The sequence below is a fragment of the Microcebus murinus genome, chromosome 22 (assembly GCF_040939455.1).
Source record: "Microcebus murinus isolate Inina chromosome 22, M.murinus_Inina_mat1.0, whole genome shotgun sequence".
Lineage (NCBI taxonomy): Eukaryota > Metazoa > Chordata > Mammalia > Primates > Cheirogaleidae > Microcebus > Microcebus murinus.
The window spans coordinates 2,475,669-2,491,590 of NC_134125.1; the positions used below are offsets into that span (position 1 = coordinate 2,475,669).

The 15,922-nt window shown below is 55.1% G+C and overlaps 1 protein-coding gene across 1 annotated transcript in view; it reads right to left on the bottom strand.

Annotated features, from left to right (window-relative positions):
* Nucleotides 1-12,886: 12,886 nt before the first annotated feature.
* Nucleotides 12,887-15,922, bottom strand: part of TMEM132C (transmembrane protein 132C) — a 154,175-nt gene continuing 151,139 nt past the window's right edge. The window contains 1 exon segment of the mRNA XM_012784859.3: nucleotides 12,887-15,682. Coding sequence (XP_012640313.2) covers nucleotides 14,282-15,682 — 1,401 coding nt within the window. The 3' untranslated portion in view covers nucleotides 12,887-14,281.

Below are 15,922 nucleotides of genomic sequence, written 5' to 3' on the forward strand. Positions count from 1 at the left end.
GAGACGTCGGCCAGGAAGAAACAAAGGGAGCCGCCCACGAGTCGGGAAGGAAGGTTTAGGAGATTTGAGCCTTGAAGGAGTCTCTGCAGGACCCAAGGCTGGACAGATAGAGGGACCCACGCAGGGCGTTTTGCCCAGGTGAGGCTGGTCCTTCGGGGATGGGCTCAGCGGCCACCTGTGCAGGCAGCCTTCTCTCATCTCCCCTCGCAGGTGCTGAAGGAACCTACGCAAAAGCGTTTTTGTTTTTGAGACAGAGTCTCACTGTGTTGCCCGGGCTAGAGTGAGTGCCGCGGCGTCAGCCTAGCTCACAGCAACCTCAAACTCCTGGGCTCAAGCGATCCTCCTGCCTCAGCCTCCCGAGTAGCTGGGACTACAGGCATGCGCCACTGTGCCCAGCTAGTTTTTTCTATGTATTTTTTAGTTGTCCAGCTAATTTCTTTCTATTTTTAGTAGAGACGGGGTCTCGCTCTTGCTCAGGCTGGTCTCGAACTCCTGAGCTCAAACGATCCTCCCGCCTCGGCCTCCCAGAGTGCTAGGATTACAGGCATGAGCCACCGCGCCCGGCCGCAAAAGCATTTTAAAAGCAAACTCAGAAGCTGCCTCCTCTGTAGAAGGGCCTTCCTGTCAGCGGGTTGACACTCACTGCCTCTCAGGGTCCCCGAGGGGTGGGGCGAGTCCACCTCCCAGCCCAGGGCCCGCCTCTCCCCGTGGGCGGTGGCCTCCAGACCCGCAGGCTCTGGCCATGGTGGCTTCACCCTCCCCAGCCCCCGCCCTTCACATGGTCAGGGGCCCTGCCCTGCCACAGTTCCCTGGGGGACAGGGCTGGAGGAGGCGGGGGACAGAATCTGCATTGTTTGTCGGCCTCTAGGGATTTCAGCGGGCCCGAGCCTTTCCTTAGAAGTCTGCACCATCAACAGGGAGACGGCAGCCCATCCCGGGGAGGCCAGGATTGCAGCTGCAGTCCCGGCGAGAGACCCGGAGTGGAACGGCGTAGCCCAGCAGACCGGCCGCGTCTGTTCTGGGAGGCCTGGGGAGGTGGGGCGAGGAGGGGGGAATGCTCGCGCACGCGTGTTCATACGTGTGCACGTGTGTTCATACGTGTGCACGTGTGTTCATATGTGTGCGCACGTGTGTTCGTATATGTGTGTGTGTGTCCCTGTCTTTGTGTGTGCGTGTTTGTGTGCACAAATTAACTAGGTAGCAACCTTGGGGACAAAGCCCAGGGAACTGCCACTTCCCGGCTATCTCATCCAACTTCTCTGCAGCGTCACGACAAAGCCTCAGTTGCAGGTCCTCAGACCAATGGCTTTTCTGACCTCCAACAGCCTTTCCTCGTCCTTGTCCAGAAGAATAACCCGCCTCCCCCCCCCAGCCCTACCAAATATTAACAACATCTTCCGGTCTTCTCAAGGCAAACTGCTTTGTAATAAAAAAGAAAATGACTTGATTGTGCGCGGACCTCAAGTTATTCACTTCCATCCCTCAAAAACTTTTATACGCTGCTAGCGTATGGGAAGCCAGCCGCATTGACAGCCCATAATCAGCTAAGATGAGGAATCGTGCATTTTCTCTCCTACGATAAAAGGCTCGGCTCTGCGAGGGGCGTGGAGTGAGCCGGCTGGTTTTCCTTTAGCCGTCACACGGGAAGGTCACTCGTGTGCTGGTGAAGAGACGTGATGTCTTGGAGGGTGGCGGGCTCTGGGGGGCCGTGAGAACTGGGGTGGCGGACCCTCTGCAGAGCCCCGCTCCTGGTCTCCCCCACCCCGGCCCCCGCACTCCTGTCTCCCCGGCAGCCCTGGTCTCTCCCCACCCTGGTCTGCCGCAACGCAAGCTGAGTGGGATTCAAACACCAGAAACTCGTGCTCCCAGCGTTCCGCAGGGAGGAAGTCTGAAATCCAGGTGTTGGCAGGTGGCTTCCTACGGAACAGGCCTCTGTGTCCCTCGGCGTGCAGGCACGGCCCCGCGGTCCCTGCTCTGTCTGCACACGGCGTTCTCACACGTCTCCCTGCCTCCGATTTTCTCCCCTCTCACAAAGAACACCAGTCGCTGGATCAGGGACCCCCCCATCCCCCCGCCAATCCAGTATGACCTCAACTTAACGTGATCGCACCTGCGAAGACCCTATTTCCAAATGAGCTCGCAGTCTGAGGCTCCGGGTAGATATGAATGCTGGGGCTCACGATCCAACTCAGTTCCTGCAGGATGGTGTTACAGACGGCGCACAGAGCGAACGCCACGCATGACCAAGACGGCCCTTGACAACCCTGTGGGAAGGTGCCCAGGTGTGCAGCTCTCTCTTCTTGGCCAGGTGCGGTGGCTCACGGCCTGTAATCCCAGCACTCGGGGAGGCCGATGTGGGAAGATCACTTGAGGTCAGGAATCCGAGACCAGCCTGAGCAAGAGCTCCGAAAAGAACTTTCCCGGAGATTTTTTTTTTTTTTTCATGCCTGGCTTCTTTCACTTTTAATGTTTTTAAACGTTCTTTCCACACTGCAGCATAGCATCGTTACGTTTTATTGACAGTGTTAGGCATTTAATTGCATCCTTATTAACTGTCTGTCTTTTTCTAGTAACATTTAAGATCCGTGGGCTCAGGGGGGTTGCTTCTTTTCTCCATTGCAGCTTCTTCCTCACCCAGAACTGAGCTCTGCACCCACAATGCTTCTCCAATGAATGAGTGAATGAATGAATGAATGAGTAGGAAAATTAGTTTGTTTCTTTCCCCTTATTTAAAAAAAAAAAGATTGAGTGACTATGTAAAGAACTGAAGGGGCACTGAGTTATAAGCTTGCCCGAGTCAGGGCCAGTCTTGGGGGTCCCACGGTCCCCCAGGGGGCCCAGGAGCCCCTTCCGAATAGTCCCGCTCCACCGGCCACCTGCGCGCTTCCGCCAGACCACGGGGTCACCCACTTCTGCCTCCAGCCTCGTATATTTCCGATCCAGAGCAATGTTCTTTTCATCATTGCATAACAACAACCACAAAAATTCCTCCCTTTTGCTCCTGGCAAAATAGGCAACATCGACAATGAAGACGAAGGGAATTTCCTTACTGAGTAATGAGACCAGCTTTGCCTCGGGTGGGAAATGTGTCCCCGGCTCCATCACTTTCCCTCTGAGCCGGGCGTGGCAGGGAGGCCGAGCTCGTGTCTGCAACCCACGCGACCACTTTAATTCCGGGGCCCCGGGTGGGAGCGAACGACAAGGTTACTTAAACCTGTTTCATCATAACACTTGCCAGAGTCTTTCATTTAAAGAAAAAAAACGTGGCCGGGCGCGGTGGCTCACGCCTGTCATCCCAGCACTCTGGGAGGCCGAGGCGGGCGGATTGCTCGAGGTCAGGAGTTCGAAACCAGCCTGAGCAAGAGCGAGACCCCGTCTCTACTAAAAATAGAAAGAAATTAGCTGGACAACTAATATATAGAGAAAAAATTAGCCGGGCAAGGTGGCGCTTGCCTGTAGTCCCAGCTACTCGGGAGGCTGAGGCAGGAGGATCACTTGAGCCCAGGAGTTTGAGGTTGCTGTGAGCTAGGCTGACGCCACGGCACTCACTGTAGCCCAGGCAACAGAATGAGACTCTGGGAAGGGAGGGAGGGAGGGAGGGAGGAAGGAAGGAAGGAAGGAAGGAAGAAAGGAGGGAGGGAGGGAGGGAGGGAGGGAGGAGGGAGGGAGGGAGGGAGGGGGGAGGGAGGGAGGGAGGGAGGGAGGGGGGAGGGAGGGAGGGAGGGAGGGGGGAGGGAGGGAGGGAGGGAGGGGGGAGGGAGGGAGGGAGGGAGGGAGGGAGGGAGGGAGGGGGGAGGGAGGGAGGGAGGGAGGGAGGAGGGAGGGAGGGAGGAGGGAGGGAGGGAGGGGGGAGGGAGGGGGGAAGGAAGGAAAGAAACGTCCTTCATTTTCGAGACCCGCTGCCAGCGGTGGAGGCTGCGGTCCGCGCTCTGTTCACGCAGCCGCTGCGTGCTGTCCTCCCGTCCTTGGGAAAGCCTCCAGGGCATCGTTTTGTGCAACCAGGCGGGAGAAAGAGGCCCGGCCACAAACCACCTGGATGAGACCCAGGTCTCGAGGTGCAATCGCAGCCCAGCCCGCGCCGGGGGGGGGGGGGGGGGGCGGGGGCTTGCTGTCAGCCCGGAACGTTCTGGCCTCTTCCCAACAGCCCCAGCGAACTTTGGGAGGCCACGGCCTGCCTGCCGAGGCACGTAACTCCCTGCGAAGGGCGGACGCGTCGGGGAGAGGGGCGGTTTTCAGACCTGGGGAGAGCCGTTTGCTCTGACGGAGGCACCTGACTCACACCTGCAAAAGGCAACGGCAGGGGTGAGGGCGAAAAGGGGACACATCCCAAAGAAGAAAGACAGTGGCAAGGCACTCGGGCCTGCCGCCAGTAATTCACCGAAACAGAGACCCTGCGCAGCCGGTGACGGCCCCGGGCAGGAGGGAGCAGGGACCCAGTTCCGTGCAGCCTCCGGGCTGCGCCGGCCCAGGCGTGTGCATTCCTCCAGACCTCGGGCCGGCCGTGCCAGCCGGTCGCGGTGCACGCGGGCCAGGACGCCCCGAAGCCGGGCTGCTGTCTTTGCGGAGTGAAACAAAATCACCTATTTCTATCCTTCGTTTGCACTCGGCGACACCTGCTTGCTGCAAAACTTCCAGTGATGCAGCGCTATAGAGAGCCACACACGAGAGTCCTTCCCCACCTCTGTTCACCCCCATCCTCTTCCCTCCAGGAAGGAGGTCTGTTTCTTCCGGCCCGCATCCCAGGCGGCATCTGAAGGAGGGACGGCGAGGAACACGGAGCCTCGGGGGGCTCAGAGGAGGAAGCTGGGGGCTGCGGTGGCGGGGCAGACCCATTCTAGTCATTGCCAGGTCACGGGTGAGCCTGGGGAAGGGAAAGCGTCCAGCGCTGGCCAAGCGCAGAGCCCAGGCTGGGTCTCGAGGACCCGAGTGCCCCTGCCCCCTGCCTGGACTGCCCCGGTGCGACCCCCCACAGCAAGGCCAGGCCACCTGCCCCAGTGACGTCGCCATCCTGGCCCCGGCAGAGAACCTGCACGGCGCGTGTCCTGCGTCTGCTCTACCCTTTCTTTCCTCTGCACTGCCTCTCCAGCGGCCTCTCCACGTGTGGGGACTGTCTCAGCCTCCCGTTGCCGCTGTGACAACCCCCCCCCACACACACACGTAAGAGGCTCGGGACAACACACCTGTGTTGCTTTGCCGTCCTGCGGTCGGGAGTCTGCAGCGAGTGTCGCTGGGCTGCGCTCGGCATGCCAGCAGCACTCGAGACTTCGGGGGCTCCAGGTAGGACCCCGTTTCTCGTCCTTTGCAGCTTCGAGAGGCCACAGCAGCCCTCGGCGTCCGGCGAGAGGAAGTCCAGCCTGGCGCTGCCGCTGTTTCCGCCCCGGTGGCTGAAGGGGGCTTCCGCGGTTGGCGGTGGGAGCCACGGGGGTCCTTTCTCGGGACTGTATGGCCAAGCTCAGGTGCGGAGGTGGGGTCGCTGCGGGGAGGGGTCGTCACTCCCGGGCGGGGGCCTCCTCTGCACCCGGGGGTCAGAGGCAGCCGTGTGGGATTCCTCCCCGGGCCAGGCCGGCCGTGAGATTGTAGACGCGGTTCCCGGACGCTCGGCTTCAGCGTTGCTGCTCCAGTCCGGCCAGGACGCCCCCGTGCCCTGGAGGGAAACCTGAGTTCGGTGGTGGTGAGCAACCTCTGATATTTGCAGTGGAAAACTTTGATCTTAACCAAAGCTGTTTTCAAAACATTCATTTTGTCTGCTGGAGAATAATTCCCTCTTCCTTTGTCCATCTGGGCGAGCGTGCGTGGCTCCGTGGAGGCTGAGCCCCCGCGATCCTAGGGTTCGTGTGCGCGTGTGTGTGTGTGTAAATGTAGCACAGGAAATCTTCTGGCAGTTGGCTAGATTTTGTACCATCTCACAGCATTTGGATTCTTGACAACACGGGACAAAATGTGTCTGATAGTTGTGCTGGTTCTGTATGTGGAAATTATCTCCCTAAACGCACTTGTCTCTGTGGGGCAGGGTGAACTTGTCTCCAAAATGCACTGTCTCCTCCGCTGAATTCTAACCCGGTGTCTGCGGAAATGTAAACGGGAATCAGAGAGAGAAGCGCAGTATCAACGCTTTCAGTCTCTGGACCAGGAAAACCCGGCCCGCGACTGCTACTGATTTGCTTTCTGTTGGGAGAGGTGGTTATTTGCGCTGATGGAGTCGGAACGCAGCTTCCTACGCTATTCCAGCATCGCCCGGGTGCGAACGCGCCCACCCTCCCCTCGCGGATCCGACAGCGTCCCAGGGCCGGCCGCCAGGAGCTCGGAGAAGCCCCGTGCACTCACCTGGCGTTAAGGCCCTTGTGCTCTTTTCCAAGCACCTGTGGCTCGCGCAGGGCCGGGCTGGGGCTGAAGAGAAGGGAAGCGAAAAAGAGGGATTTGCCATTTTCCTAAAGAAGATGTGTCAAAACCTCGAAAGTATTCACCAGGGCAAGAAAAAATGTTGAAATATACGTTCCGTGCTGTTCAGCTGCTTCTGAGTCCTTTTTCCAAATAAACAAGCACTTTGTTAATACCCGTGTGTGGTACCGGAGGGAATGAGATGCAGACTTCAAATATCACTTCTGCACCCCAGTGCTGCTAGTTGGGGGTGGGGAGGGGGAATTGAACACAGCTGGAGTCAGTTGTGAACAGCACGTGGCCCCTGAGACGCACTGATCCTCTGAGCGCTAAGTCGTTGGGTAGACCCATGCTGTCTTTATACTAACACTTCCTCTTCCCAGTTCTGCATGCGGTCTGTCTTCTTTTGGTAAAAACAAAACAAAACAAACAAATATATATATATAAAATGAGGCTGGGTCCAGTGGCTCACGCCTGTCATCCTAGCACTCTAGGAGGCTGAGGTGGGAGGATCACTCAAGGTCAGGAGCTCGAGACCAGCCTGAGCAAGAGCGAGACCCCCGTCTCTACTATAAATAGAAAGAAATTAATCGGCCAACTAAAAATATATAGAAAAAATGAGCCGGGCATGGTGGCGCATGCCTGTAGTCCCAGCTACTCGGGAGGCTGAGGCAGGAGGATCGCTTGAGCCCAGGAGTCTGAGGTTGCTGTGAGCGAGGCTGACGCCACGGCACTCACTCTAGCCTGGGCAACAGAGCGAGACTCTGTCTCAAGAAGAAAACAAAAACAAACAAACACAAAAACAGCCATGTAATGTTTTTGGGAAGGAGCCCACGCCTGCTTTTCAGTCTATGATGAGGTTTTTCTTGGCTCTGGAGATAGGCGTTTGACCCCAGCAGTGAGAGCATCAAATACTCTTAGTCACAGTGATGGCTTTAAAAGTAGACACGTGATGCAACGGTTCAAAGAGATTCAATTCTAAGTATTTTGTCCAAACGATTAGGGAAAAGAATGATTCTTTTTCCCTGGAGGTACTGAGAGGGGACAAAGCAAGCCTGGCACCCCCATGTCCACTGTTCCGCCTGCCTAGGAATGCAGAGAGCACAGAGAAAGGCAAGACTGAGAGGCGGAGGGAGTGGCAGCACTCAGGACCTGCATGAGCACCTGGATCCAGCTGTGCCTGAAGCTTCCTAGACTTTCATTTTAGCTAGGCTCCTCCCCCATCATTTTCCAACTTTTTTTCCTTAAGTCATTTTGAGCCAGATTTCTTGCCTCTTGTAATTAAAAGAGTCCTGACTCATACAGAAATCATGCCACACTCTCCATTTTTTTCTTCCCTACCCAGAACTTCCGTTTGTATCTTATTTTGCCCTCTCCATTGCTGCTGTTCTCATTTATTTTCCCTTCTACTCACTTTCCAAGCTCTCTGCTAGTACAGTGCAATGTTTCTTTCAGAACCAAAATGAATGAACGGGCACTGGTGTCACTAAATAGCTTTAAAATGAAGACATACAGGGGGTTGATCCCGGGCAAAGCTATTTCTGGTCCCAGAGAGTTTCAGAGGTTGCAAAATCAAGCTGCATTTTTAAAGCTCCTTTTGAGAGCGGACCTTCCACACACAGAGGGGCGCGGACTGAAGAGCCCCATGAGATCCGGGAATTAATTTTATTTTTGCCAATTCCCGCAGGTTTCATACAGATACTCAAGTCTGTGCTTTCTCCAGTTCTGTGGTTCTTCTGAAACTGAATTATAAGTGATCCCGAAGCCAGCAGCTGTGAGCGAATGGATTCCAGTATTACTCCTGCCATTTGTGCAGTAAATGTTCTGCCGGGAAAACAATAAAAGAAGCTTAGCGTATAATTTCTCCTCCCTTTGCACAGCAGAAAGCCCCCAACGGAGCCCACGGAAGCTGCAGCCTTTACTCCACGCACCTGCTGGGCAAGACGCACCTGCTGGTCTTATTACCCGATGGGGAGGAAAAAGAAGACCTTTGACCCTCTGTTTTGGGGACGTGCCTAGGAACATATTGGTGGACTTGTTCCCGGGAAAGGCACAATTGCACTCTGACCAGGAAACACACGGAGAAGTGTGCTCCTTTATAGGAAGGTCAATGATGGAGGTGGCAGCTTCGGAATCATTAGAACACGCTACAGCTTTTGTGAAATGCACATCTGGACATCACGCCCGGGAAGAACCTGAGTGTGGACCACAGAGCCTGAGAGCGGTTTCCATGGTAACGCCGCTCTGCCGACGATGCTGAGTAACCGCTGGCCGTCACCCATGGTAGGTGAGCCCTTCCGCGTTGGCCCTGCCTGCCTGATGGGCATCTCCTTTCTGTGCCTTTTTCCCCCCGAATACGTCATCCCTGATTCGCCTTTTAAAATACACCTGTACGGCTCCAGCGCCAGGTGTGTCGGGCTGGGGCGCTTGCTCAGGCTGGTCTCGAACTCCTGACCTCAAGTGATCCTCCCACCTCAGCCTCCCAGAGTGCTGGGATCACAGGCGTGAGCCACCGCGCCTGGCCAAGGCAACTCAGCTTTAAGTGCCTGAGTCACCCAGGTTTTTTTTTTTTTTTTTTTAAGTGTACAATTCGATCATTGCTTTACTATATCCACAGAGCTTGCAACCGTTATCATGGTCAATTTTAGGACATTTTCATCACCCCAGAAAGAAACCCCAAACCCTTTTAGCTATCTCTTCTCTCGTCTCCATTCTCCCCAGCACAAAGCAACGATGCTCGACTTTCTGTCCCTGTGGATTTGCCTGTGCCGGACACTTCATGTAGACCAGGGGTCCTCAAACTACGGCCCGCGGGACACATGCGGGTGTTTTTGCCTGTTTGCTTTTTTACTTCAAAATAAGATATGTGCAGTGTGCATAGCAATTTGTTCATAGTTTTTTTTTCAAACTATAGTCCGGCCCTCCAACGGTCTGAGGGACAGCGAACTGGCCCCCTGTTTAAAAAGTTTGAGGACCCCTCACGCAATAGGAGAGCCTTTCGTGTCTGGCTTCTGTTCACTTAGCGGCGTGTTTCCAAGCCTCATCCATGTTGTGGCGTGTGTCCGATCTTGATTCCTCTCCGTGACTGAGCACCTGTGTCCTTGCATGGACGGACCACGTTCTTGCTTGTCCGTGCGTCCACTGGGGACCTTCAGGTCATTTTCCTCTATTGTGAGCGATGCTCTGAGCACTGCATGCAAGTTTTCGCGTGAGCACCTGTTTTCAGTTCTCTGGGGCACATGCCTAGCGGTGGAATCTGAGCCGGGGTCCGAGCCGGGTCTGCCCGGCCGCTGTGTTTCTAACCAATAACTTTGGGGGGAAGCAGAGCTCTGTTGCCTGTGAAATGGCTCGGGGCGGGGACGAGGGGGCTCCCAGGTGATCCGGTTGACCCCCCGGTTCTCCAGATGTGTCAATCGCCCGTCTCTCTCATTTCCTGCCACAACCTCTCAGTTGGATGCGACAATCTACCCACTTCCGCCCAGCATCCGGCCATCAGGAAAGTTTGGCCTTTTCCTTGGGGAGTTTATTCTCGCCGTTGCTGTTATCCGAAGCGCCGCCAGGTGGAGCTCGCGCTCCCCGGCTCCAGCTGCTCACCGCGGCCTGCTGAGCTCTTTGCAGCGCCCGCCCGGGTGGACCCTGGAAGCCATTGCCAGGGCCGGCAATCACCCGTGGACCAGTCCCCACAGCACCACCAGGAGGCTGATTAGAAAGGCAGAACCTCGGGTCCCACCCCGGCCCCCCGAATGATAATCTGCATTTAACCAACGAGGTCCACAGGAGACACCTGTGCGCGGGAAAGCTGCAGCAGCTCTGGGCTGAGCGCTGTGCTCACGGCCCTTGCTCTGCACGGCTTCCACAGCAGGGGGGAAGACGGACACGGGGGCTCGGCGGTGCCCAGCTTCCCGGACACTAACGTTTCCCCCCTGCCAAGACCCTAGAACAAACACGCGTGTTCGTATCTGGCGGGATGAGTCTGACAATTGGCTTCTACCCCCTCAGGGTATCTGAGACAGACCGATCACGCACACACCATCCCTGGAGAGGGGAGCACTTAGCTAGTCCTTTGGGGACCTGGAGGGGCTGGAACGTTCTTGGGCAAAATGTGGAAGGGGTCCGACCCATTAGCTTCTTTCTCGTAACAGGCTTTTCTATGGGAATTTAAAAAAATTAACTTTTATGACGATGTGAGCCATCTGTATTTATTATAACAAATCTGGAACATAAATAAAAGCATGAAAAAGAGAATAAAGTTACTCCTATCCCACACAGAAGACATGTTGCCCCCAAATGCCTACGTAATAGAATAGTGTATTCTCTGCAAATACACAAGCCCGTGCATGTGCACGCATGCCCACGCCCTTCCTAACCACTTCGGTACGAGCGTCGACTGTAGCCGACAGCCACAGATGAACGCGCACAGCAACTTTAGCTGGCAGCAGGGATACGACTTTTCTAATTTTTCATTTATCAAAATAAAATTGTGAACATTTAAAAAATAGCGTCATGAAAACATGTATGTATACGTTACCTATTCTGATCGGCATGACAAGTAAAGCTGCCTGTAAAGTAAAGTAAGCTTTCTGTGCTTTCAAGCTTTCCTCATCACGCGAGAGCGAAACGGATCCGTCGTCAATGCGCAGCACAAGCTACTGTGCGGACTGTGAGTGCCGGCCGTGGACAAGGCTTTGAGGCCGGTGAGTGCCGTACTGAAGTGGCATAAGTACAAAATTGAAATCGAATGGCATGCACTGTTTTGTGAACTGTTTTTCCCACCAAATATTTTTAAAAACATTTTGCAGATTCATAGAGTAAGTTTTTTACATTCAAATTTGATTTTTACCTATCAGTCAATACTGGTCTGTGGCCGGCAGAATAATGTTCCTGAAGATGCCCAACGTCCCAATTCCTGGGACCTGTGGATTGTTCATGGTTTTAAACATGCAGATGAGCTATGCATATTAATGAAAAGCAATATACTTTTGTGCCCACGTCCACCATTTCGGGAATCAAATCATGTTTTAAAGAGTCAACATAGTAAAAAAAAAATGCAAATTTCACTACTATACTAGTTTATGTTAAGGCAGAGAGACATAAAAACCTGCATTGAAGGCCGGGTGCGGTGGCTCACGCCTGTCATCCTAGCACTCTGGGAGGCCAAAGCGGGAGGATCGCTCAAGGTCGGGAGTTCGAAACCAGCCTGAGCAAGTGCGAGACCCCCGTCTCTACTATAAATAGAAAGAAATCAATTGGCCAACTAATATATATAGCAAAAATTAGCCGGCCATGGTGGTGCATGCCTGTAGTCCTAGCTACTCGGGAGGCTGAGGCAGGAGGATCGCTTGAGCCCAGGAGTTTGAGGTTGCTGTGAGCTAGGCTGACGCTGCAGCACTCACTCTAGCCTGGGCAACAAAATGAGACTCTGTCTCATAAAAAAAATAATAATAATTTCTGGTATAGGGGAAAAAATGAAATTTCTATGTTTTACATACCTGAGCCTGTGGTCGGGAAGGCTCTGTCACCGTTCAGTAGTACGGGCAGCTGAGCTGTGAGCAGGCTGAGGTCTCTCCTGCAGCCTGGATTAAGATTAAGGAACAATCACGGTACATTAGTCCCATCTGCGTCTCCCAAGCAGCAACATTGTTGCTTGGTGACCTCATGGGGATTGTAACCCACTGGGAGCGTTTTCAGGAGGGTCTCTCGTAAGGATATAAATCCCGGAACCTCTATGCAAAGCCGTGCAGACGGGACGTGGAGTAGCTGTTGCTCAGGGCTGGTGAGAGTAGGGCGTAGGGCAGTGACAGCTAACGGGTACGGAGTTTCTTTTTGGGATGATGAAAATGCCCTAAAATGGATGTGTTGAAGGATGTGCAACTCTGTGAATACACTAAAAAACATTAAATCGTGCAGCTTCAATGGGTCAAGTTTTTGCTATGTGAATGGTATCTCAATAAAGTCATTTAAAAACACACAAAAAAACCCCTTGACTACTTCTACCAAAAAATTTTCTTCCCCCAACTCATCGACAGCAGTAACAGTCCCACGCAAACTTCAAACACGCAACAACAACACACACACAAAACAAGCGGAAGTAACCCCTCTCCCCAGAGGGGGGGTTTGACACCATCTTCCATCCGAGGCCAGGGCTTCCTTCTGGGACGAGGTGGGCAGTTTGCAAAGTGTGGGCTCGGGTCGGTGGCCTCGGCCTCACGCTGGAAATTGTGAAAAAGGCACATTTTGGAGCCCGGGTCAGTCCCACTGACGCGCACGGATGAGAGAGAAAGGTTTTCTATTTGGGAATGACTCCGGGTCAGCCAAGAAACCAAGGAGGAAAAAAATAGAAAGAGACAGGCAAACACGTTGTCTTCCCTGCATCCTAACAGCCTAGCTCTTCGGCAGCTGGGCATCTCAGGGTGGGAGGGAGGGAGGAGCTCAAGGAAGCAAGAAACACCCAAAGAGACGCTGAACGTCACACCATGATACGCCTTTTAATGACAATTGGCATCACAGGTATAAATAAATATCTTCTTTCCGTCTACAACATGTGCTACAAATATACTTTTTTAAAGGTCCCACCACGGGGAGGAGGCTTGAAGGACCCTGTCTGAGCTACTGGTTTTAGTAATTAAAAAAATAAACACGATAAACACCCCTGGCGTCTTGGCTGAGAGCACGGCGTGCGGACGGTGTCCCCCTCCCCCGCCCACCGTGGCCACCGCGCCGGCCAGCAGGAAGGGGGTTACCTCACTCTGCCGTGGTCTTCCGGCCACACGCGTGCCGCTTTGGATGAATGCGTGTTTTGCAATGTGCTGCTACACAATTATGCTGTTCAAAAACACAGTTGATTGACAATCTAACATAGATTTTTTTTTTTATCTTTAGAGTTTATGCTGGTATTATACCCCACCCAACAAAGTAAGAAAAACAACTGAAAAACTCCCAGTTGTTTTTTTTTTTATCCTTTGTTCATTTTTTTTTTCAGCATCGGATATGTCCTGGGGCAGACCCATCCCACCAGGTCGGCTGTGGCTATTCCTGGGCACGGTGTCTCTTTTGCATTTGACCCGACTTGCCCCCCCCCCCCACCTCGTGCAGGAGGGGAGGAGTCACCGCGTGGCCGGGTGGTCCAGGGTGGGCGTCGGCTGCCGTTAGCGATGTCCTGCCGTGGTGGTGGCTGTGGTCGTGGCCCAACCACGGTTCCCACGAGAGGCTCTGAGCGCTCCTTCTAACTGTGAACACCCGGCAAACGCCAGCCAGGCTGGAGGGCTATAGAAAAGCCTGGACGTGACTACTCAAAAACCGGATGAATGGACCTTGTTTATAGGAATCCATCTAACACACAGGAATATAATTTATATTTCCCTTAAGAAAAAATATACCCCTTGATCCTTAGAAATAAACATTAAATATAAACGAAATAGAAGTCTAGGACACAGAAAGGAAAAAAAAAACAAAACCAAACAACAGGAAACATGGAAAAGAGAAGAAAAGATTACCAAGTAAAGATTTAAAAATCCTTCGTTCTATCCCAAGAGGCAGCCCCTTGTAGACAGTCAAAGCGGGAATGGTGAACTAAAATGGAAAATGTCTCTTAGAGGGCCCTACTTTTATGTTTTGCTCCTTTATTAGAAATATAAACAGATTATTATTTCTATCTCTTTTTATTTGTCTTTTTTCATTTTTTTTAACAAATGATTTTTGGTAGATTGTCTGTATTATAGGTTGACTCATAAAATAACCTTTCTAATTTATTTCACCATGTGCAGTTTAATATCTTGGTCTGCAGTCCCTTTACCCCCGAGTTTATTCCTCTGGCTTTTGAAAATCCACCATCCCTGGACTGCTAAAACAAACAAACAAACAAAAAAAAACCCTCTTGATACAAAAAAAAGTCCCTTACCCGGCTTCAAAACTTCCCACTGCCACTGAGGCCCAGCCCTGCCCACTCAGCCCAGCGAGAACTCCTGCCCCACGAGGCGGCGCGGGCCAATTTTTGGAGCCTGCATGGACTCGCGGACCCGAAGGAAGGCAGCCGGGCTGCGGAGCGCTCCGGCCAGAGGACACCCGCGCGCCGCCGTCTCCAGACCGGCCCCCGAGTCCTCGGGGCGCCCCCGCCCGCGTCTCAGCACACCCATTTGATGTCCTCGTCGTTACCGCCGAGGATGGAGTTCACGGTGGGGCAGCCGTCGTCCGCGGGGATGGTGGTGAAGGTGGTGAACTTGACCTTCTTCCTCTTGGAGGTGGGCGAGTGCGGAGGCTCCTGCTTCGGGTGGTCCCTGCCCTGCCGCGCCCCGGACGCCAACCCCACCAACCCCGCCGCGCTGTGCACCTGGCTCTGCACGTGCTTCTGGGCGCCGCCGTTGAGCAGCAGGTGGCTGCCCTCCTCGTAGGCGCCGGCGACCGGGCCGCGGTCGATGACTGTCGTGTGCTCGCGCTGGGGCGGCGGCGGCGGCGCGGTGCCCAGCAGCTCCGCCTCGTTGCCCAGCCACACCCAGTCGTGCGAGTGCGTCCCCGCGGCCTGGCCTTCCAGGGGCGCCTGCTTGTGCCGGTACTTGAGCGCGAAGGCGGCGCAGTTGACCAGGAAGACCAGGATGGCCAGGCAGAAGACGCCCAGCAGCGCGTACATGCCGATCTCCAGGTCGCTCAGGCCGCGCGGCGTCTGCACCGGCTCGTCCTCCGCCGCCGGCTGCGCGCCGCCCGCCCCGGGCAGGTCCACGCGCGCCGGGAAGTTGGCGAAGTCAATGGGGATGTTCTGCAGCTGCCCCTCCCCGGCCAGCCTGCCCGCGTCCGCACGGCTGTTTTTCGCCACTCTGTTGTCCAGCAGCGACTTGGCGGTGGTGGTGGTGGCCGCCGCGGTGGCCCTGCCCGGCGCCCCCTCCTCGCGCCCCAGGGAGGAGCTGCCATAGAGGGGCGCGTCCTGGCCCGCGCGCTCCTGCTCGGCTGGCCCCTTCTGCCGGCGCTCGCTGGCGTGGTTCTTGAGCTCGTCTTCCGCGTAATCCCCCGCGGGGCCGGGGTCCGCGTCGTTCTGCCCGAACTTGACCCTGACGTTGCCCACGCCCACGGCCAGGACGCTCTTGCGCTTGGATTTCTGGCAGGCTTCCGCGATGCTCATGTCCACCCGGACCAGAGGCCCCTGGCCCTCGCCCTCCGCCACCACGACGGGCCACCTGGGGGAGCGGGCCTGGGGCACCGACACCACCGCCTCGTCCTGGGAGGTGGCCGCCAGGGAGAAGTCCTTGGTGTCGTAGATGTCCAGGGGCGTCGCCGAGCCATCGCTGAACTGCAGCCACGTGCTGACCACGGCTTCCTGCGGGGAGACGCAGCGTTAGAAGGCCACCCTGGGGGAGGGGCTCCTCTCTAGAAGCCCCGTCCTAGAGAAGACCCTGAGAAACAGGGGCGGGACCCCGAACCCAGACCCGGCGGCCGATGGATGCAGGCGGGAAACCTACAGGTGCGATGGCCAGGTCAGAGAAATCACCTCAATGTAAATGGGAACAAATGGAGCAGCAGCCTCGCCAGGAGCAAACCGACAACCCACAACACAGGG